Here is a 22,634-nt window from a genome sequence, read left to right as displayed (position 1 = left end):
GACTCTCTATGGACATTCCGTCACTATAGAGCTACAAAAAGTCTTCACTAGCTACGAAATGTTAAACTGTCCCTGAACTGGAGGGAACAAGTGAGCATGTGCAATCAGGACTTCTGGAATACTGGCAAGGTATAGGCCTGACAGCTCTGGGGTCACCTGCGTATTCTGTGTTGGAATCTGTAACAAGAGTGCCAGGGCACTGAAATCGAAAGTCTCGTCCAAGGCCAGAAGTGCTCCATGGACACCACTCTCTATTAGGTTGTTGGCATACTCTTTAAGGCCAATCGACAGGATCCAGCGAATCACCCGGTCATTGCTCCACACAAGCACATCTGCAAGAGAGTAAAGTAAGTGTATAGTAGCCTCAGAAATGCTCCACTCACAATACCCTCCCTGCAGCACAAATGAATACCCTTCCTGGTACAAACCCTGAAACAGACCCCAAGCCCCCGGGTGCCAGCATCACAGATACCACAGCCCTCACATAGGAATCCTATCCACACCACTCTAAGAAGCCACTGGAACTACTCCAGGGAACCCAGGGGAAAGAGACAGAACTCATTCCACTTCCAGGAACAGAATGGAGCAACAGCCTACAAACCTGAGAATCAAAGCAGATTCTTCCCATCACAGACAGAGCCACCTCCATAGACTAGACACTTGCTCAGCCTGCATGTTCCGGGCAGCTATCCATGGAACACAGTTTGCTGGGATGCTGGGCACTCCCACTCCCCCCTCCACAGGAACTGTGCAGTGACCCAGGGAAGCAGGGCAGGGCCGAGGAAGCTCCCATCACTATCCAGCCCATGCTCCTTAGTCTTCCGGGGTTTCTTCTGTGTAGCCAACATATCTTGTATTCAAACTTTTGCTCAAGTTAAACATTTTTATTTTAATTTACTTTATAGTGTGCCTTATTTATTTAGGGTTACTATTGCTGTGATGACCATAATCAAAAGCAACCTGGGGAGTAAAGGGTTTATTTCACTCATGGTTCATGATCAAAAGCAGGAACTCATGCAGGATAGGAATATGCAGAGGCCATGGAGAACACTGCTTACTGGCTTGCTCCCATGGCTTGTGGAGTCTGCTTTCTTATAGAATCCAGTACTACTAAAATGGGCTGTGTCCTGCCACATCAATCCTAATTAAGAAAATGCCCTACAAGTCTTCCTACAGCTGGATCTTATGGGAACATTTTCTCAACTGAGGCCCCCTCCTTTCCAATGACTCTAGATTGTGTCAAGTTGACATGAAACCAACTAGCCAGCACATGATACAAATATCTTCAATGTTTTTCTCATTTATTTTCTTAAGACTAGGTCTCACTTTGGAGCTTCAGCTGGCCTTGAACAAACATGGTCCTTCTTCTTGCCTTAGCTTCCTGAGTGCTGGGGTCACAGACATATGTCACCATGCCCAGTACTCACAGAGAAACCGGAAGACATTCTCTAGCACAGAGGCTCTGGAGGCTACACCTTGTGACAGGTACAGTACTCCATTAGCACTAATGGAGAGCTAAGAATAGTCAGTCTAAAAATATGCCCAAGCACTTCCAAAGACAGTTCCTGTCAAGTGCAGGAACCCAGAGGGCCCCAGAGAACAATGCAGCAGATTCACCATTCTGCCCCCCAAATGCTGCTCTGAAAAAGAGGCCATTCCCAGGATTCAGGTAACAGCACAGGACAAACTGCCCTTCAAATGTGCAGTTTGTTTCTGCTTTTCTCTTTTTGTTGTTGTTGCTATTGTTTGAGACAGGGTTTCTGTGCAGCCTTGATCGTTTTGGAATTCACTCTATAGACCAGGCTGGCCTTAAATACATACAGATCCTCCTGCCTCTGCTTACTCAGGAGTGCTGGGATTAAAGGTGTGCACCACTACTGCCTGGCTACCTCTCATCTTTTTCATATTTTGTTTTTCTTATTAAAAACAGCATTTCTAGGGGTGTGGTGAGCAGCAAAGAGATTAAGTGACAGAGACTAAAACATTTCGTGCCCACTCAGTTCAGAACCATTGCTAAAATCATCAATGACTTCCTGACTTCTGAAACTGTCTCTTCAAGTAAGTAACTGTCTCCATCACTGGGGCTGCAGCAGGGAAGAAGGCCCTAGAGGAAAGCAGCCACCCTACAGCCTGTTCTGCTTCTGTATGCCCTCCCCCATCCATGCTGCTGCCCTCCACGAGTAGACTGAGGATAGCCTTGGGGCCTCCTACCTCTCCTGTGGGATCAAGACTCTTGAGTACCCAACAGCTAAGCATGTCATCCTTATCCCAGAGAGTATGCAGCACTCACCACTGTTCTGCAGTTTTGCTTTGTTTTTGTTTTTGTTTTTTTTTGGTTTGGTTTTTCGAGACAGGGTTTCTCTGTGTAGCCCTGGCTGTCCTGGAACTCACTCTGTAGACCAGGCTGGCCTCGAACTCTCGAACTCAGAAATCCGCCTGCCTCTGCCTTCCAAGTGCTGGAATTAAAGGCGTGTGCCACCACCGCCCGGCTACTGTTCTTCAGTTTTAAATGGCAACACACAGGACACACATAACCAAATGACAACACACTAATGTCACAGGAAAAGTACCAGTACTGATGACTATACAGGCAAGCTCTCTATCACTCCTTTCCATCTTCCTCAGGGTAGGCCAGTGCCTCCACCTAGAGCCTTTCAAGATTCCTCCTAGTGCTGCTTGGCAGGTGCTCCACCCCACTGAAGCTGGAGACCAGTGTCCAGGCAGGGAACTCACCTCTTGTCTCATTCTGACTTTCTTCTCTTTTTCTTTCCAGTTCTTTTCGGTCATAATTCAACCTTCTCAGGCACATAATTCCACACTGGAAACTGTTTCTGTTTACAGAGACACAATAAAAAGAGATTATGTGGAGCTCGAAACAGGGCAAGCCTCAGCCAGAGAGAAGTGTGGCGAGTGTCCACTTGCCTGTGGAAGCTGTCTACCATCTTCAGCTGCCCTCGAAGGTCTTTCTTAGTCAGGTGGTCCAGCATCCGGGCATCCACAAGGCACTCCATGAAGTAGCTGCGGTACTGCGGCAGGCCCAGGCTGGGCAGCCACTCGTTACCGATCCACTCATGGTTCATGTCCCCATATGCTAGCGTCTGCTTTTAGTAAGTGGGTAACATTAGTTATGGACTTCGAATCTCCCACATTTTCTGAAGACTAATGACAACACTGGACTTGGTAACTCCTGGGTGATCGATCTCCCATCCCATCACTTAAAAGTTAGTAAGACTTCAGACAAAAGGAGTCATGAAAAGTCTAGGGCTCACTGCTGAGTTAACCTATCTAAACAAGCCACAAGGAAACCACAGCCAACTGCAGAGCCCCTTCTGAACAGCAACTAAGAATGACCACGACTCATGAACAAGTTTGAAGGACAGGTTCAACTTGACCCATTAAAATTATCTCTGGCTGGTTTTGACTTTGGTTTTAACACTTTTTCATAAATAAAATGTTTATTTAAAAAGCAGCAAAAGCTGATTAGAAAAAAATTTAATAGCTAACAGAATTCAGTGAAGAAAAAGAAAAATATACAACTATAAACAAGACATAAATACTCCTTCCAACCAAAAGCACAAAAGAGAGGAGTGCTATAAAGCAGCTTTTCCTTGAAAAGACTCAGCACAATGCAGCAATTCTCAATTAACTTGGTCTACTTATGCTCTCCAGGATTCTCCACCTGACACGGGAACACTTCCCTTCTTTTTCTTGAGAGGGTACTACCATACTGTCCAAGACAAGATGCAGAACCGCACACTCCATCACACCAGCTCATGTGGTCCTGGAGGCCACTATCTCAAGGATGGCACATCACAGTCAACTTTCTGAGCTGCTCACAAGTTATGGTTGACAGTCGCACAGACTCATAACACATCTGGAATGTGTTTGGCTTGGTGTGATGCAGACTGAATCAGGCCTCATGTACAGCTTGGCCACAGAGCGACAGCCCAGCTCTCAATATGCTTAGAAGCTAAACTGCACAGTATTTTCTGACTCGAAAAACTAAATCAGAATCTATAATTCCAGTACTTATGAGGCTGAGGTCTGAGGACTTCTGCAAGTTGAAGGTTGGCCTGGGCTATGGGTCAAGATCCAGCTATAAAGATAGGTGGAAAAGATGGAAGAAAAAGGAAACTAGCAACTGGCCAAATACAGTGTCACAAATCCATAGTTCCTCCACCTATTCAATAGGCCAAGATGGGATGGCTGTTTAGAGTTAAAAGTCAGAAACTAGCCTTGGTAACACAAGACTCTGTCTCAAAGGGATAATGGCTAAAAACACCAAAATACCTTCCAAACATTTGTAAATTAACACACTTTCAAAATAACAGTGCAAGAATCTGTAATGCCATCAAATAAGACCTGATACTGAGAGGCTTATTGTCATGGGAGCATAATCTGGATCAACATTTGGGAAAGTGAATAGCGGAAAAGCATAATACTACAAAAGATACAGAAACACCCATGAAAGGCTCTCCCTTCACTGTGGAGAACTCAGCATTCTGGGAATGAAGTGAGCGCACCTCCAAGCAGCACAGAGCACCTGAGAAGGGGCTGAACTGAATGCTCATCCACAAGAAGTGCAGCTGCGTCCTCTCTAACTACCAGCACTGAACCACCAGCACGGGGCAAGAAGACACACAGAGCCAGTGAGCAGGGAAGGAAGTCAGTCGGTCCTTTCATTCACAAAGGACAGGACCAACGGAGGCAGGAAGCTGCACAACTGCCCCCAGGCCAAGACACAGGTTGTGCTAGGCAGTATAAACAGGGAGGGATCCATTTCTACAGACTAAGAACCAACTGGAAACCTAGGTTAAAAACATCACTTCTAATGACTCAACAGGTCTCTCCTGTGGAGATGAACAGGTAGAGAGAACGGGTGACTTGATGCTGCGAAATGAAAGCAGCCTCCCTCCACTGTTCACCTGCTCCAGCTAAGGCAGAAAGAATGAGTCAGACCCAACAAGGACACTGAAGCTCTACTGAAAGAACTATTCTATTACTGTCCCTAAGCACTCTGGATCATCACAAGATGTCATTGTCCACCAGCACAGGGACCCTCAGCTATTTTGTGGCCTAGCTCTGCCTTCTTTGAAGGGTAGAATGAGGAAGATCCTATAAAGGGCGGGCCAAATGAGGCAGCACTGTTCCATCTGAATGCTTCCTATGCACGCCAATCTCTTCTTTGTGGTGGCAGCTGCAGAGAGGGCTCAGTCCAGGGAGCCCTCCTTTTCTCCTAGGATGCTGAGATAAGCTAGGAAAGAGAGGACACACAGAGCCAGATGCCCTAGGACAGGAAAACTCTGCACAGCGCAGACACAACCCAGACTCAGCAAACTTAGGCTACAAAGAAGCAGGGCCATGGCCACACTGCATGTTGATGGTTCTGCAGTGTCCACACGTTATCCTGCGAGGGAGAGCAGGCTGAGGCCTTTGCCTAACAGCTCAGTTGGGAAGAGGATTGTGGAAGAGTGATAGATACAAGCCCCTTCTTTCACACTCCGCTGCAAAGCATGCTGCTCACACTTCCTAGCCTGAAACATGCATCTATTTCTACAACGAACTGGAATCACTCTGCATGGACATGTGAGGTACCCTGCGATCATGATAAATTACCCAGCTGCCTATAAGGAGCTACTAGCCAGGCTGGGTAACGTCAGGGAGGCAGAACATAGCAAGACCGGTGGTCCAGAGCCAGTGTCTTTTTTTTTTTTTTTGATCACAGCGACACCGATAGAGGGAGGCAGCTGCCTGTGGCTGGGAAAACTAAGAATATTATTTGTCCAGGTCTGCAGCTCAGTCTCAGCAATGAATGCTGCTAAAATCCAAGGATGGAAAAACTATCATGCATCTGAGCTGCCCGAATGGGGGGACTGAGAATGCAAATACAGCAAGAGGGCTCAGTGGGCAGAGCCACTCACCAACAAGCCTGAAAACAGTTCCATCCCTGAAACCCACATGGGGAAGAAAGAGAAGCAACACTCCTGCATTGCTCTTTGACCTCACTGTGGCATGTGCACACAGACATAGATAAACACAAATACCCAAATGTAATAAAAAAAAAAAAAACCTTAGCAGGAAAATGCAAATGCCCAGTGTTCCTCAGTGAGATCTTTAAATCTATGCAGCATTAGGGCAGCACTCAGTAAGACACTAACAGAGACACAGGAAAGACATCCTTGTCTTTGAGGTTTGCAAATTATTTCATACTTTTTCTATCAGGAGATCTTGAAACTAAAGTCACTCCAGCAGGGAATTCTGTGCGTACTTTTAAAAGGCGTGGGCTCCTGTGTGCGGGACCCCACATTGACAGAAACTTGTGCTCATGAAGAGCCACCACATAGGCTCCTGTGAGAATGTTCAAAGTTGTCCATGAGACGCTGCCAAGCCTGCTCTGGGCTTGTCTAAGTTTTCAAATCATTAACCACACAGAGCAGACTGAAATTCTAAGAACATCCAGAAAGACAAGTTCCACACTTCCCCACCCCAGACACTTTCTGTTGCCACACAGTTAAGGTAGGTAGGTAGAGAAAGACGCCAACCTGAGCCCAGCTTCCCTCCTCGTCTTCCTGATGTTACATGGTTAGGAATGCAAAAGAACAAACCATTAGTGTTTGTAAGCTATGGTAAGGCAAGCAGGCAAACGTGGATGGTTAGACACGTAAGCATGCTGGGATCGCAGCAGCATGCAGTCTGTGCAGCACCAGCAGCCTGGGGTTTTCATGCAAGAAATACACCCTTTCCATGCCAGCATATCAGTAAGAGGGAAAAGCTGGGTTCCAGTATCATAGTGAGGTGCTAATCTGAGCTCTGTCCCCAGGGCAAATCAATTCTATCTAAATAAGCATGTCTACAACTGTAAGATCCTGGGAAGAAAAAACTAAAGCAAAACAAACTCCAGTTTGTACACTTAGTTGATAACCTAAGAGGGGACATGTCTGTGAAACAACTGAACATTAACACTTTCATTCCCAACAGAAAGGCCAAAGCCCAAGCTGGTCTGACACAGCACGTGCCCTGCAAACGCAGGCTGCAGTGACTAACCGTTTGTGGTGTGGCTGTGAGCGTTTCCATCTCTTCATGTGTCAACCAGACATTTCCTGTGGTCTAAGGTACCCAGTGCACCAGCCATATCCCAGGGCCAGGGAAGCATGACAGAGAGGAGAGGGCACACAAATAAACTTCAGGCACAGGAGCCTGAGGCAAAGGCCACTCTTCACAGAAAATGATAAAAAGCCACAATCAACCCAGCCCCACTGCTGGCAGCTACACCCTGCCAGCAACTGCTCAACATAGAAGAGCTCACAGCTTCTAGGGCTGGGCTGTTGTGTCTACCCCTGGGATATATAAATAAAGAAAACAACGCCCATTTTAAACTTTTAGAAATGTTGGCTCTCTCAGAACTCTGCTCACTATCTTACAACAATCTCACTGGACCGGAGGTAGGGCTCAGTGCCAGAGCTGCCTATCAGTGCAAGGCCCTGGGTCTCATTTATCTCCAGCACGTCCTAAAGGAATCCCTCCCACAAGCAGCCTCAATCCAACAGCAGCAGAAGGCCCCTCTTCCTGCTGGCAGGTATACACCAGGGGACTAGCCCACACAGGCCAAAATTAACCATACCATGTCCCGGTTGCCTCCTTGTCACAGCTAGAGACAGGACTAAAATTTACATGCTTGTTACTGTAAGCTCAAGGGAGGAATCTATGCCACCCAATAGTATAGAGGGAACACTTCCAAGCTAAGATGGTGGTAGCTCCCCATACAAGCTGAAGAAGACTTTGGAGGGGCTTCAATGAACATGCCTTTCTGACATGAAACTACCAGGGAACAGGAGGGTTTGTGGCAACAAACGCCATTCTCTGGATCAGAGGTCTGAGCCACAGCTGAAGACAGAACCCAAAGTTCATCCCACAGAGAACAGAAAAATTTCACCACTTTAAGTTTGAGTTGGGGTGTGGCCTTAAGCTGTTGCAGAAAAGTATGTCTCAAAGATACTTCAGAGTTTTTCCAGTCACTAAAGCTAAGTCAGGTGTACAGCCATGTCTGGCTTTCCCTTTTGGTTAACTTTTACAGAGAAAAATTACTGTCCAGTAGAAAAAAAAGTACATTCTCTGGTGACCAGGACAATGGGTGGCAGCAGCTATCCCTCATTAGTACCATCCAAGGTGCTCTGCAGAGCTAGCACTCCAGAGAAAATGTGAACAGCTCATTCCTTACATGTTGCCACCGAGCCCATGCCGGACAGAGTGACAGAGTTCACAGACAAGGAGGAAAGGGGCTGGACACAAGTGAATTTTAATTCATCAAACTAAGTCTAAGTGTTCTTCCCTTGTGCTCAACAAATGGCAGGGAGGGAGTGTTCTTCCTGTCCACACCCTATCTAGAGGGGGTACTGCAGATAAAGAGGCACAATCCCACCTCTGCGACAGACCAGCCACAGGCCCAGACTAGCAGCCACCCCTGTCAAGTCAGAAAGCCTGGATCCCTACTATTGCACTGTGAAGAAGTCACAGGGTGTGTGTGTATGTGTGTGTGTGTGTGTGTGTCCTGCTCAGCAAGTTGCTCATTCTGTGTGAATGCAAATTCCAACTCTGCATGGTAAGGGGTCATCAGGCATGAAAGGCAAAAGGCAGGAAGTACGAGTATAGAGTGTACACTTCCTCAGTTCCTGCCCAGAAGCCATCAGGACAACAGGAACAATACATGCATGTGAGGGTTTGTTTTGCTTTTACATTATTTATTTCTACTTTTATGTGCATTGGTGTTCTGCCTGCATAGATGTCTGTGTGAGGATGTTTGTGTGAGGATGTGTTCTGCCTGCATAGATGTTTGTGTGAGGACGCCAGATCCCTTGGAACTGGAATTACAGACAGTTGTGAGCTGCCAAGTGGTGCTGGGAATTGAACCCAGCTCCTTTGGAAGAATAGCCAGTATTCTTAAATGCTGAGCCATCTCTCCAACCCCACAAGTAAGGTTTTTTAAGAATCAATTTCTACCTTTAAACACCTTTCTTCTTGAGTTTTTTCTAGAAAAGCTTTCATTTTTAACTTGAGTGGGGTCTCAATATGTTATCACTGCTGGACTCAAAGCTCTGATCCTCATACTCCCACAAAATCAAATGGGCCTCACGCTCAACTTCAGCCAAACTTTCATGAAAACCTTTGTCCAATGCCGGGGATGAACCCAGTATCTTTCACATGCTAAGCAAGTACTCTACAGAGAGCTATACCCTAGCCCAAAAATGCTTGCTAGTCTTGGGTCATCCAATTCTTTTTTTTTGTTTTTGGTTGTTTGAGACAGGGTTTCTCTGTGTAGTCCTGGCTGTCCTGGAACTCACTCTGTAGACCAGGCTGGCCTCAAACTCAGAAATCTGCCTGCCTTTGCCTCCCAGGTGCTGGGATTAAAGACATGTGCCACCACCACCCGGCCAAGGGTCATCCAATTCTTATAAGCAAGTTCTAAGGTTATCTGCAGCCATGTTTTAAATGAGACCTTCTGGGGGTTGCAGGTTGAGTGGTCTGAAGCCTTCCAGGAGAGTCCTTCCTCCTTGAGCGTAAGAGCTTATAACTGGAGACTTACCGTCCTGGATGTGGGTGGGGCAGAAGGGCTAGTCAGTGACATTATCTCTTGGATGGCCAGCCGCAGCTTCAGTCTGTGCAGGGGGTTGCTGATGCCAATCTCCCGTTGGATCTCAGTGTCTGACAGGGCTGACATGATGGCACCACTCTTGACATTTGCTCGGCAAGCAGCCACATACCAGGCAGGCATCCCAACCCAGAGCTAGACATGGGAACAAGAAGGCCAGAGCATCAGGCAAGTGTGAGAGGTCTTAGTGAGCTCCTATACTGCAGCAAGTGAAGAGGACTCACCTCCAGCCACACCACCACTGTGGGCCCATCCCACTGTGCGAAAGGCAAGCCTTGCCTGCGGGCCTCCTCCAGCAGCTCATGCCTAGGAGGGAGACACATTCAAAACAACCAGTTAAGTAGGCATCTTGGACAGGTTTCTAAACACATCAGGTGCTCACCACTTTCTCCCAGTCTCCAGCTACTGGTACCACTCATAGCACACTAGCTGTTGTTTACTACAGAATGCCTGCATGACAAGCTGGCTGAGCCTTTATCTCCAGAGAATCCCACCTTCTCTCAAAGAATGAGCACCAGCTTGAGAGACACCCAGTAGCCCTTAAACCTAAGTTCATGTAGCATGTGGGCAAATCCTAGGCACCACACCCTTCACCCTGGCTAGAAAGAGAGCACATGTAGGCTGGCAGATGAATACCTAGTGCTGCATGTCCTTACACCTAAAGAATGGTACCGCCAAAACTGCAAGTAATGGGGCACATCTTTAATCCCAGCATTCAGGAGGCAGAGGAGGGTAGATCTCTGTGAGTCCAAGGCAAGCCTGGTCTACATAGTGAGATCCAAGACAGCCTGAGCTACATATAGAGATCCTGTCTCAAGAAACAAAACAGAATGGTTTGAAGCCCTGGGGAGCCAGCACAGTGGGCAAACTGCATCCTAGCACACACCAGGTGTGCTTCTATCCCCACACACAGGTTCTTTCTCAAAATTGTATTTCTCACTGTGTGTACGTGAAGTAGCCAGAAATTCAGAATCTTTTTTTTCTAAAGACAAATACTTCATGTGAGATGCAGATCTGCCAAATCAAAGCAAACCCCCAAATCCTGGCTCCATGATAACTGCCAAGAGAGGGGCTTTCCCTCCAGTCACAATGTCACAGACAGCTTCAAGCCTGCCTTCTTCAGTCACTGTTGGCTCCTATGGCCAATGGCTACTTTCTGTCACTGGCTTCTGGCTAGAGGCAGATTCTCAGGGCAGCAGCACTATTTGGTGTCTCAAGAAGAGTCAAAATAGCACTTCTGATCTGAGGAACAGGGCTACTCAAAAACCAGAAGAGACAGTCAAATAGTGCTCATGTGGGGCTCAGGAAGTGAGGGTCTGTGGGATTGACAGCAACCCTGGCTATCAAGGGAGAGAATTAGTGTCTTGAAGCACTTGGTGACTGGTGGACTTTCTGCTTCCTCCAGACAAACTCTCCTCAAAGACAGCTAGTATCACTTATCAGAACACGCAGAGAAGCCACAGGAAGCAGCATAGTCACTCCTTGCAGATCAACCCCAAAAGATAGAAACTCTGAGGACACAAGGCAGCGACCATTCTGGGTACGTGGCCTGACCACAAAGTATCTAAGCTAAGTTCACACTGAATGGACTAGGACTGAGACGTTTGCTAAGACTTTGGCTATCAGCAGTAACAGATCCAAGCAGAGAATGGGTAGCTAGCTAAGCAAGCACACTGCAGCCCTCGGTGTCTGGAGTCTGCTGCACCCTTGGGGTGCCCTGAACTCCCTCCAGCATTGGAAAAAGCCTTTGCTGGTTCTTAGAGCCGTGTAACAGCAGGAACAGTGTTGAAGCAGTAGGACATGAATTAGGAACCAGTAAGACAACACTGAGGACAACCAATTATAAAAAGCAGGACCTAAAAAGGTGACTAGAGCTGGCTTCCCTCTGCCTCCTTAGCCTTCCCTATTGGGCAGTTTGTAAGCTTATAGCCCAAACACAGCCATGACAAACCTTGCATATTTGAGTCTCAGATTTCTTTTCTTTTTTCTTTTCTTTTTGGTTTTTCGAGACAGGGTTTCTCTGTGTAGCCCTGGGTGTTCTGGAACTCACTTTGTAGACCAGACTGGCCTTGAACTCAGAAATCCGCCTGCCACTGCCTCTCAAGTCCTGGGATTAAAGGTGTGCGCCACCACCTTTAATTTCAATTTCAGATTTCTTGAGGGGTGCACATGGTGAGATTCACCAATCATGTGTCATGGAACATAATGTCAGAACTATAGACATGCAAGGCTAGCTGATTCAATCCCGAGATATCTTGTGAGAACAGTTCTACCTCCCTCCTCTCCACTGCATCTGGGAATGGGCTGACCCCTTGATCATAACAATACCCTCCCAACTCAGCCAGTTTTCCCAGGTAGACTTCTGCAGACTCAGACTGCCAACAGTCCATTGAGCCTTTCTGCTCCATACAACTGCTAAAGTAAATGTAGTAAGAGGGATGTGACAGTTCATGCTTACAATCTCAACACTTAGGAAGCTGAGGCTGGAGGATTGTCATAAGTTTGAAGCCAGCCTAAGCTACACAGCAAGACTCTGTCACAAAAGGTAAGGAGGGCATTTAACCCCCACTGACATTTCTTTTCTCTTTGAGTTTTTTGAGACAGCTTTCTCTGAGTTTAACTCCAGCTGTCCTAGAACTTGTTCCATAGACCAGGCTGTCCTTGAACTCACAGAGATCCACCAGCCTCTGCTTACCAGGTGCTGGGATTAAAGGCATGAGCCACCACACCTAGCCACATTTATTTTCTTACGAGTCAATTTTCCAGGTAACAAAAACTTTTTTAGCCGATGGCCCCAAACCTTAAAACAGTGACAAAAACAAAAATCTTTTAAAAAAAACTCTTTCTTGGGTTGTGTCTGTATGCAGTGTGTGTACATATGTGTAGCATATGTACATGTATGTGCGTTTGTATGTATATGGAACCTAGAAGTCGACTTCAGGTGTCTTCCTCAGTGGCTCTCCACCTTACTTTTTTGGAACAGGTCTCTCACTAAGCCTGGAGCTCACTGAATGGGTAGACTAACAGACTAGTCACCGAGCTCCAAGGACTCACCTGTAGTGACAAGTTTGACAATTCTGAGTTTTGGTTACTTTAAAAAACACAGAAATACTCTAAGTAAATGCTTTTATTTTAATCCCAGGTGTGGGGATGTAAGGCTGCTTTGTAGCAACTATGATCTGCCTCGTGCTCTAGCAGAGGCATGGTTTTGCCAACTGCAGATAGTTTCTGGGATTAAATGACATTTGGAGTCCCAGGAAATTTTCAGAAGGGAGATATATATATCAGGGAGATTATATATAATCTCCCTGATAGGTGGGGTTGGTCATTTAGAGAGGTTGTTTGCAGTTTGTTAGTAGTTGTGTTCAAAGAAGAAACAAGAAGAAATAAAGTAGACTCAGGGATCTCTCTCCCCTCTATCCTTCTTTCTCTTCTATCTAGTGATAGGGGGTGAAATGGGGGTGGGAGGAGGTAAATGGTGAAAAAAAGAAGACTCAACAAAGTAGCTAAGACTGGATACATCCACCTGTCTCTGAGTCCCCACCACACAGAGATTTCACATGAGTGCTGGAGATTCAACCTCAAGTCCTCATGGTTACATGACAGGGACTTACAGACTGGGCATCTCCTCAGCCCAAGAGACCCTCTTCTAAAAGGCCTACATAGCTGTCTGTACTTCAGGTCTAAGACCCAAGAATGTCAGACTGTTTGGAGGCATGAGAGCAACAGTGCTGACCTGGGCCACAGGTGCTGCTTTCAGCCTCAATCCCACAATCTCCAACATGGCACTACAATCTCCAACATGGCACCAGGGGAGCAGAGGTTCTGCTAAGCCTTCTCTTCCTGGCTGTGAGATATAACAGGAGTACAAATCTATAATCCTCCTGTCTCTGACTCCCTAACACTGAAACTGTGGACAAGAGCCACCATGCCTAGCTCCTAAATGTAAAATGGCTGCTGTAACACAAACTCACGCAGCAGAAGCATTGTCTTTACAACTAGACCTGAAGAACTGAGGGTGTGGCTCTGCAGCACAGTGCTAGCTGAGCATTCAACTGAACCTCAGCCTTCATCCTCAGCATTTCAAAGGCAAAGGAAGGAAACAGTGGCAGGAAGTTGGTAGTCTTAAAAATGCACTCAATTCTATGAGGAAAGGCCCATGTACAAGGACTGGCCCCGGGGATTAGCTGGTGCTTTTTGGTTACCTACTCCATGATACCAGTAAGCAATGCAGCTCTCCATACTCCACACTCAACCATTTTTATTTGCAATATGCCAGCACTGTCCCATTGAGGCTCTGAATGAATGCCAAGGGGCCTTTCTTCCCTGACAATAGCCACTGCAAATGTCTATATCAAATGAGCAAGCTAGGAGTCCTAAGGACATCAGTGACATCATTCTGACAGGGAAAGGACACAGGCAAAGACCCTCTGAGAAGGTGAGCATTGAGGGTAAAGCCTGGTATCCTTAGAAGCATCCCACAGCAAGAGTGTCCATGCAGTCCAGTTCCCCACTTGTGAGCACACCACAGCACCACACAGAACTGGGAATGTCCTGAAGTTTGTGGCTTTGGACACTGAGGAAGTGAGGAAAGCCCCTGCCCTAAACATGCTCAGCAATTCCCCAAAGCATGAGAGCAGTACTAAGCAAATTTGCCAGGCCCTTGCCAGCTCTCCCCTGTCTGATCCACTCAGCAGGCAAAAGAGATCCTTAAGTCAGGGGCTGGCCACAGGAAGCATTCCTGAGAAATGAGTTTGAATCTTCAATACACACTCACAACATACATTATACACACTCAAGTCAGATCACAGGTCTGCCCTTCCGCACCCTATGCTCACATTCAGAATCACAAGTAAATTGAAACATTGGGGAAATTTAGACCATTTTCTCTCAAATGAAATACAAAACCTCTAGAAGGAGAAGAATGTGGTGACACAGCTGCCAGGCCACACATAGCCTTGCTGTTTTCATTATGGTGTGTGATGTGAAATGGAACACACCAGTGGAATCTGGGGCATAGAAGTTTCCCAGTGTTGTTCCAGGAGGCAAGAAGCTGTTTTAATACCAAGTTTCATACTGCCAAATGGCAACTCCTAAGGTGCCTCAAAACATTTTACTCAAAGACAGCAATATTCCAGATCAAATTCAGATGGTAAGAGATTTCTAAAAAGTTCCATTTACACTGAAGGTTAGGGAGACCACAGCACTGCTAGTGCTGTTCTTACCTAGAGAGCCTGGTTCTTACCTGGCAGACTGACAGGCAGAGCTCATGACTGGCAGTCTCAACAGGAAGGCCAGCACCACCCCAGGTGCAGTGCACTGTCTCTAGAGCACTCAGACCCTCTGCAGAGCCACCCAGTCAATCCTGGCTCAAGGCCTCTTTTTCCTTCTGAGTTCAGCTGTCACTTCAGGTCTACATCTTCTGCCTATTCTGTGATGCACTGTTTCACCCTATCTATCTGCCTGCCTCCCTCACTGTTTCTGAATGCAGCAAGCTTATAGACAGTAATTCTCTGCAGGGGAAACCCACACACTTCTGTGCCCCTGGAGTTAAACAGTAGTTCTTCTCTTCAGCTCAGAGATTTAGTTTACTGGCTTTTTTTTTTTGTTCTTTGCAAACCGAAGGCCTTGCACACTATGTGTTTGTTTTACCCTGAGCCACACCTCCAGTCTTTCAAGACTTAGTACAGAACTGATATTTAATATGTTACAAATTCTTTTTTTTTTTCAAGATTTATTTATTCATTTTATATATGTGCTCTCTATCTGTATGCACACCTGCCCACCAGAAGAGGGCATCGGATTCCATTACAGATGGTTGTGAGCCACCATGTGGTTGCTGGGAATTGAACTCAGGACCTCTGGAAAAGCAGTCAGTGCTCTTAACCACTGAGCAATCTCTCCAGCCCCATATTACAAATGCTTAAGTATGTCTGTGATAAAAGAGCACAGTCTACCAGAAAACACAGATGGCCATTCACATGGACCCAAACAGTAACTGTGACTCCTCTGCAGCTCAGTTGTTTTGGACTATTTGCAGGGCTTAGACCATTTATTTGAGACTGGGTCAAATTTAGCTCAGGCTGCCCTTGTACTTACTATGTAGCAGAAGATGACCTTGAACTTCTGATGCTCCTGCCTCTATCTCTACCTCTGGGATTTGACATGTACCACTATGCCCAGTTTCTATTGCGCTGGTGAGGGCCCATGACTTTGTGCATTCTAGGTTAGCACTTTATAGCTGAGCCATATCCCAGAACAGTTATTACTCTTTTAAGATGCCCACCATCCCACTTAATACTCAGAAAAACTATCCGGGGTGAGCTGTTGTGACTTTTATCTTACAGATGAAAATAGGCACAGAGGACATGGTTCCCCAGAATCACAGAGCTGACCTGAGCAGGGTAGGATTCAGACTCCAAAGCAGGGTTCTGGAGCATGCCATCTCACCAAGGTACTTCCTACAGTGGCAGGAATCCAGGCAAATACCTTCCATGTGTCAAAAACATTCTCTGTTCCAGGAAGTGTGGGTTAAAAAAGATTGTAGTTGTGTGTGTGTGTGTGTGTGTGTGTGTGTGTGTGTGTTTTAGAAGGGGGGTATGTGAGTATGTATGTGTATATTCATGTATGTGGGTACACTCCAGATACATGCAGAGGCCAGAGCTAAACATCGGGCATTTTCCTCTATTGTTCTCCACACTACTTTCTGAGACAGGGATCTCACTGAACTTGGAGCTTGTCCATTTGGTTAGACTGGCTGGCCAGCAAGCTCCAGGGATCCTCCTGCCTCCACCTTTCCTCCCCTCGGTATGGAGTTACTTCCTCAGAAGGCTGTGCACACATACAGCCGTGTACAGAATTTGAAACCTAAATACCACTCACCCAGGAGACTGCCTTGTATGGAGACACAATGAGAAGCTTACTTTTTCTGAAGTTTACGATTTTTCTCAGCTTGTCCTCCCAGTTTGCTGAGTCCCAAGGCATCTTGAGATGAATTTTCTGTCTCTGAAACACCAGCTACAAGGAAGCAGAGGCCCCAGACTAAAGTGAATCAATATGGCAGAGTTAAGTTCAGGTCTGCTCTCTAAAGGCCAAGTTAAGGTTAAACACTCAAGAGCTATTTCTGACCAAACAACCCAGTAAACTGCTTAAGACATGACACCTGGTATATCTGAACTGTATATCTGAACTGATAGACATTGCTGTTTGGGTCGTGTATCTGCAGACTCTGAGGCCCCACATTCCCTAGAGATCATCCAGTAGCATGGTGGCATGTGGGAGACAGGCAGACCCAGAAGGCACCCAAAAGCACCCCGGGATACCCTTGTTAAAATGCTTACTGCAAACCTACCAACCTTGCCCTGGTGACTCCTTGCCCAGTGGACCAGGCCGGCCCTTTTCCTTCTTCCCAAACAAGCGGCCAATGGAGGATTTGATGCCCTTCTTCTTTGGGGCTTTGTGGAGGGAATCCTGGCTACTGTTACTGCTGCTAGGGTTGCTCACGGGGCCATCCTGAGAGCCTGTAGAACTTTACGGAAAGAAAATTGACTTTACCAGGAGCTGTTATCACAACACAGGAGTCTGTACCACAACACAAGCACTGCAATACTTTCCCGGGTTGTTTTTAAGACAGGCGTTCACTCTAGCCTAGGCTAGCCTGGAACTCATGACAACCTTGCCTTAGCCTTGAAATCACCAAGCTTATAGCCATGAATCACAACACCCAGAAGACACTACATTATTAATAACTGCTCCTCAAAGTTCCTAAGATGCATCTAGTCTCTCACAGTATGCTGTGCAGTGACACAGGCTGCTGAAGAGGCTAGAATCAAGGTGGGTTCTGAAACCCCAGCTTCTTTAGAACTTGATATACCTCTTAAGAGGAGGCCTGGCCTCCAACTAGCTGACAAAGGAGGCCTAGACTCAGTCAGACAGAGTTGCTTGCAGGCCAGCAAGTGAGGGAGCAGCAGAAAGGAGATGCCCATGAAGACCAGAGAAATTAACTGCCAGTCAAGAATGATGATTACTGTCTGCATAGCTGGATGAGAGCTACCATTCAAATGCCCTCCCCAACCCTACTCAGGACAGCACAGAAACTCTACATAAGGCCATGCAATGATTGTCTATCTCAGCAACTAAACGGCTTCCATTTTCCTGACAGGAAGCATTAATAAAGAAGTGGGGAAACCATGGACTGCCCAGCAAGTTGGAGACCCATGAAGGCCAGAGAACAGGAGAAGCTGGGCTCGGGCTGTCAGTAGAGCAGCAGCATCCAGAACCACACAGGCACCTGTTTGTGAGCAAGGCTGTGAGGTCCTGGAGCACCAGGTCCCCAGACAGGACCTTCTGCTGGAAACTACCTGGGGCAATGTCAGTAACTTCAACTGAATAACCTGAAACTCTTTTATGTTTTTTTCCAGGTTATGGTTAATATTCTTAAACCCCAGACAAGCACAGCTCCAGACAGGCGCTGCTGTCCTCAGCCCCACTCCTTACTTCCTCAAGTCCCTGATGTCCTCATGGCTGACGGTGTGCAGCGCGCCCTTGTGCATCCTGTCTAAGCGCAGGGGCCTTGGGGAGGAGGGGGGGGAGGTTTCACATTTTATCGTTGTCTTGTCGTCTCGTACCTCGTCTCTGGAAGCTGGCAACTGAGGGCAAGATAAGGGCAAGAACAGTGAACAGTGCACTAAACCTCAATGTAAACATCTACAAGCCACTTTCTGCTAGCACCAGAGGACAGTTTGTTTGTAGTTTTATTTTGAGGTGGGACCTTGCGAGCATTACCACTTCAGCTTCCCCAGTGCCTGAGTTACAGGAGACACCACCGTGCATTTTAGTTCATACCATCTTGAGGACTGCTGTCCAGAAGGGAACCAAACAGCATAAAGCAATGTAACTCACAGCCTATCTCCCTGGGGAAAGTATGGAGCAGGCAGACATAGGACACTGACAAGTCTTCCCTGAGGTAGTCTGGGGACATCAGAGGCCAATGCCCAACAAGGCAGCCAAGACCTGATTCAAGTTATCAACCTCATTTTAACCAACACAACAGGGCAATCAGCTGTCACTGACCAGGAGTTCTGACAGACCACTCCGAGGGAACACTGAGGAAGTAGATTCTTCCCCAGCAAGTGGCTTCCTATCTGGGGCTTGGGAACACACAGATCATGAGCCACATCCATGTACATGGCTGCATTTCTGGGTGTTTGGACTACGGCTATATGTGCTGTAGTTTAAGACCTTTGGTTTTGATAAAATAATCCCGCGTATGTCACTAAGATGGCCGTGAATACGTACAGAGGCTCCACAGCCGTGAACAGATTTACCCAGTTTGGATCCTATGGATCCACCTGCACTGTCTAGTTTCAGGAAGCCCAAGAGGACTGGCAGCCGACTGCTGGAATGGCACTAAAGGGCACTGGTCCCACCGTAGCCCATCTGCTCAGCGTCAGGCTGCCTCAGCTCAGGACACTCACTACCCAGTAGCAGATACACTCTACATCTCCCTGTCTCAGATGATCTCAAAACAGCGGCGGACATCATAAGTCTGAGCCAGGCTCTGAAGAGCACATGCTAAGCAGGCAGAAAGCCAAGATTCCATCCTTCTCCCTAAAGCTACTATGGCTAGAAACTTTGGAGGAAATGTTAACAGCTAAAAATGCAATCAATATTTAAAACACAAAGCAAAGAATGAGCACAGGAAGCCGGGCAGTGGTGGCACACACCTTTAATCTCAGCACTTGGGAGGCAGAGGCAGGCGGATTTCTGAGTTCGAGGCCAGCCTGGTCTACAGAGTGAGTTCCAGGACACCCATGGCTACACAGAGAAACCCTGTCTCGAAAAACCAAAAAAAAAAAAAAAAAAAAAAAAAAAAAAGACTGAGCGCAGGAGCAATCCGTATGATGGAGATGTGCACTGTTATACTCTTGACCAGAACCTCACCCCACAACATCTCTCAAGCTGGTCCCAAAATCCTGACGGAGACTCACAAGTGGGCCCTCTGTGCCCTTTGAAGAAGGGGTGGCACTAGGACTCTTCAATGAACCAAGTAGGGAAGTGACCTTCACTTGCCAGTGATAGCAAAGGAGAGGCGGGGCACATCACAGTGCAGCATCTAATCCAAGCCTGGCTCTATAGACCAGGTCTCCATGCTCAAGTGGAGTGTGGCTCACACACTGTTTCCTCACTGACACAAGCCAGTTGGGCTGAGATGATCACCATCAGGGCACTGGAAAGTTGTGTCACTGTAGGCACCTTGTGTGGCATGGTTTCTTTGTTTGGAGACAAGGGGTAGGGATACGGTGGTCTTGCTTTGTATCCCAGACTGTCTTAGAACTTGTGACCTTCCGGTTGTGCATGGGCACTGTTTGAACAGCACAGATACATAGCTTTTTTTTCAACAAAAAAAAAAAAAGAAAGAAAAAAAGAAAGAAAGGAAGAAAGAAAGAAAGAAAGAAAGAAAGAAAGAAAGAAAGAAAGAGAGAGAGAGAGAGAGAGAAAAAAGGCAAAAAGACAACAAACCACAGCACCATCAGGGCCATGCTCACTGGCAAACATCAGTGGCAGGTGGGGATGGAAGTCACAACTACTCCACTCTACAGCCGCTGCCTAGGAAGTTTGGAGACAGGGCAGGGCTCATTGACTGGAGCATGGAAGATCAGAGGTAGAATGTCTCAACCATCAAGAGCTACTGCCAGCTCTTCCCAACTGTGCCCAGCATGCTGTACTCACACCAACTTCTAGATACAGGGAAGCTGGCAAAAGGCCCAAGGGTTTAAAAAAAAAAAAAAAGTGGCTACCAGCTCAGCTTTTGAAATCAGACAGACCTGAACACACGTCTGTGCCCTAGACCATGAGACAGATGCTTCAGCTCTCATACTGATAAATGGAGTAAATATGATGACCTGTATCCCACAGAGATGTATGCAAGGTTTAAAACATTGGTTCCAGTCTCGAGAGGCTGAGGGAAAAGGACTGCTATGAATTCAAGGCAGATCTAGGCCACCCAGTGAGTTTGAGGATAGTCTGAGCCATGAATTAAGACCTTCTCTCAAAGAAACAAAATTGTTAAAAAAAAAACAAACAAAATAAACAAAACCAAAAACCAACCAAACAAAACCAATGCCTTGGCCACACACTAGACCCATGGCTGGCATGAGCTCCCTGTGGGCCAGCCCCAGCCTGTCCCAGAGCACACCTCTGTAGCTCGGCCTCAGGAACTCTCAGTCTCAATTCTGAACAGCAGACAAGCATGCAACGATCAGAAACAGATGCTTCTGCCTCAGTGTTTCAGGGACAGGCTTCCCACATGACCACCATCATGACATGCAGGGTCAGACTAAACACTGCTGTGAGATGTCAGTTACTTCTTGTCACATCACAGTAGTGTGCCACTCATGGAGACACAGGGTGTGTAAGGTCAGCAAGTGATTTACCTGTCTCCGGTGCTTCCTTAAGTCACTAGGCTGACAGATGCGTGTGAATAAAGGAGAGAGAAAGCAGGTTTACTACACACGTTGGGGAAAAGACTCAAGGACCAGTGAGGCAAATTGCTAAGCAGGGTCAAAAGGACAGACACAGGTTGAGCACTGAGAGGAAACATCACTGAAAATAAATATTCTCAAGATAGTTTAAAAATGATGCAGGTTTCCCAGAAGGCAACACTAGTTATTACTTGGCTAAGGCTGAGTCTGAACATAGGAATGCATTAAAATCCAGCGGACTTCACTGAGCCAGCCTCTGCAGCTAGTTACAAACACACTGGAATGTAATAATTCCTCCAGGAGCTGGTACACTATCTGATATAAAGTCAAACAAACCTGTTTTGAGTTAACTATCTACTGGACATTAATGTAAAATCCCTACCTAGAAATTTATTTACAATTCTTCAAAACTTTGCTGATTGTTTAAAGCAGTAAGAGCAAACAAAGGCTCCCCTGTGTGAAAATGTATGGAATAGTGGAGTGCCAGAGAGAGCCTCTACATCTTACAGTATACACAGCTATTGATGAGAATTCATCAAAGACAGCAGCAGGTAGCTGAGACCCATGGGACACCAGAAGCAAAAGGGGCTGTGCCTGTGCACAGCTCCCATCAGCACATGAGGTTTGTCATCTCTTCATACAGGACACTCCCCTGCAGAATCACAGGTCGCACACCATTTCCTGCCTGTGGATACACACAGTATACACAAGCAACAGAACAAATTCTTAACATGAAAAAGCCCCCCCAAAAAAAAGAAAAGAAAAAAAGGGGCTGGAGAAATGGCTCAATGGTTAAGAGCACTGACTGCTCTTCCAGAGGTCCTGAGTTCAATTCCCAGCAATCACATGGTGGCTCACAACCATCTGTAATGGGATCTGATGCCCTCTTCTGGTGTATCTGATGACAGCTACAGTGTACTCATAAATAAATACACCTTTAAAAAAAAAAGCCCAATAATCCATTCTTCCAGCATATTACAGCAGATGTGCACTTGGGTGCCTGGTCATCTACAGGAGCTGGAGGAGGACTGTCCCAGCATACAGTGCTAGATGGGCAGACAGATAGGAATCTGGGGTCAGGATGATATGGAAGCAGACTGACAGTCAGCAGGTCTAAGCTGAAAGAAGACACACAGCTATTCCTAAAAAGTGTTTGGAAGGAGAATGAAGACACAGACCATGCCATGAAAGGTAACATACCCACTGCACTAATGATACTTACTACACAGAGCATCAAAACACAACAGCCTATACTATTGAACATGCCGTTAAAGTGATTCTACCATTTAATTACATGGCCATTGCCAATGCCCAGGAAACTGCAAATGAAAGCAGCAGCAAAACAAGTGCAGCACAGCAGGTGGCTCTCAGGAAGTGCAGCAGCTCAGAGAGTGGGTCTGAGGTCAATATGTAGGCTCTCAGGACTACACAAACATGCCCTCAACAGTCACTGGGTGTCCTGAGATCCACACACCTGGTTACAGAATTTCTGTGACAAAAGTGTC

The 22,634-nt window shown here is 46.7% G+C and overlaps 1 protein-coding gene across 3 annotated transcripts in view; it reads right to left on the bottom strand.

Moving 5' to 3' along the window:
* Positions 1–22,634, bottom strand: part of Ppfia1 (PTPRF interacting protein alpha 1) — an 80,300-nt gene that overhangs the window by 5,638 nt on the left and 52,028 nt on the right. Inside the window, exons 17-25 of one of the 3 annotated variants that reach the window (XM_028771152.1) lie at positions 18,143–18,294; positions 17,002–17,174; positions 16,570–16,663; positions 9,871–9,952; positions 9,581–9,781; positions 7,045–7,107; positions 2,923–3,098; positions 2,734–2,831; positions 157–332 (exon numbers count right to left, since the gene is read on the bottom strand). In XM_028771152.1, coding sequence (XP_028626985.1) covers positions 157–332; positions 2,734–2,831; positions 2,923–3,098; positions 7,045–7,107; positions 9,581–9,781; positions 9,871–9,952; positions 16,570–16,663; positions 17,002–17,174; positions 18,143–18,294 — 1,215 coding nt within the window. Of the gene's footprint in view, positions 1–156; positions 333–2,733; positions 2,832–2,922; positions 3,102–7,044; positions 7,108–9,580; positions 9,782–9,870; positions 9,953–16,569; positions 16,664–17,001; positions 17,175–18,142; positions 18,295–22,634 lie in introns of all 3 variants that reach the window. The other 2 variants (XM_028771153.1, XM_028771154.1) reach the window with 2 other exon arrangements.

The sequence above is a fragment of the Grammomys surdaster genome, unplaced genomic scaffold, assembly GCF_004785775.1.
Source record: "Grammomys surdaster isolate TR1022 unplaced genomic scaffold, NIH_TR_1.0 205, whole genome shotgun sequence".
In the NCBI taxonomy this organism is placed as follows: domain Eukaryota; kingdom Metazoa; phylum Chordata; class Mammalia; order Rodentia; family Muridae; genus Grammomys; species Grammomys surdaster.
Note: the sequence above shows the minus strand (reverse complement) of the source record. Positions and strands in the feature narration are given on the sequence as shown.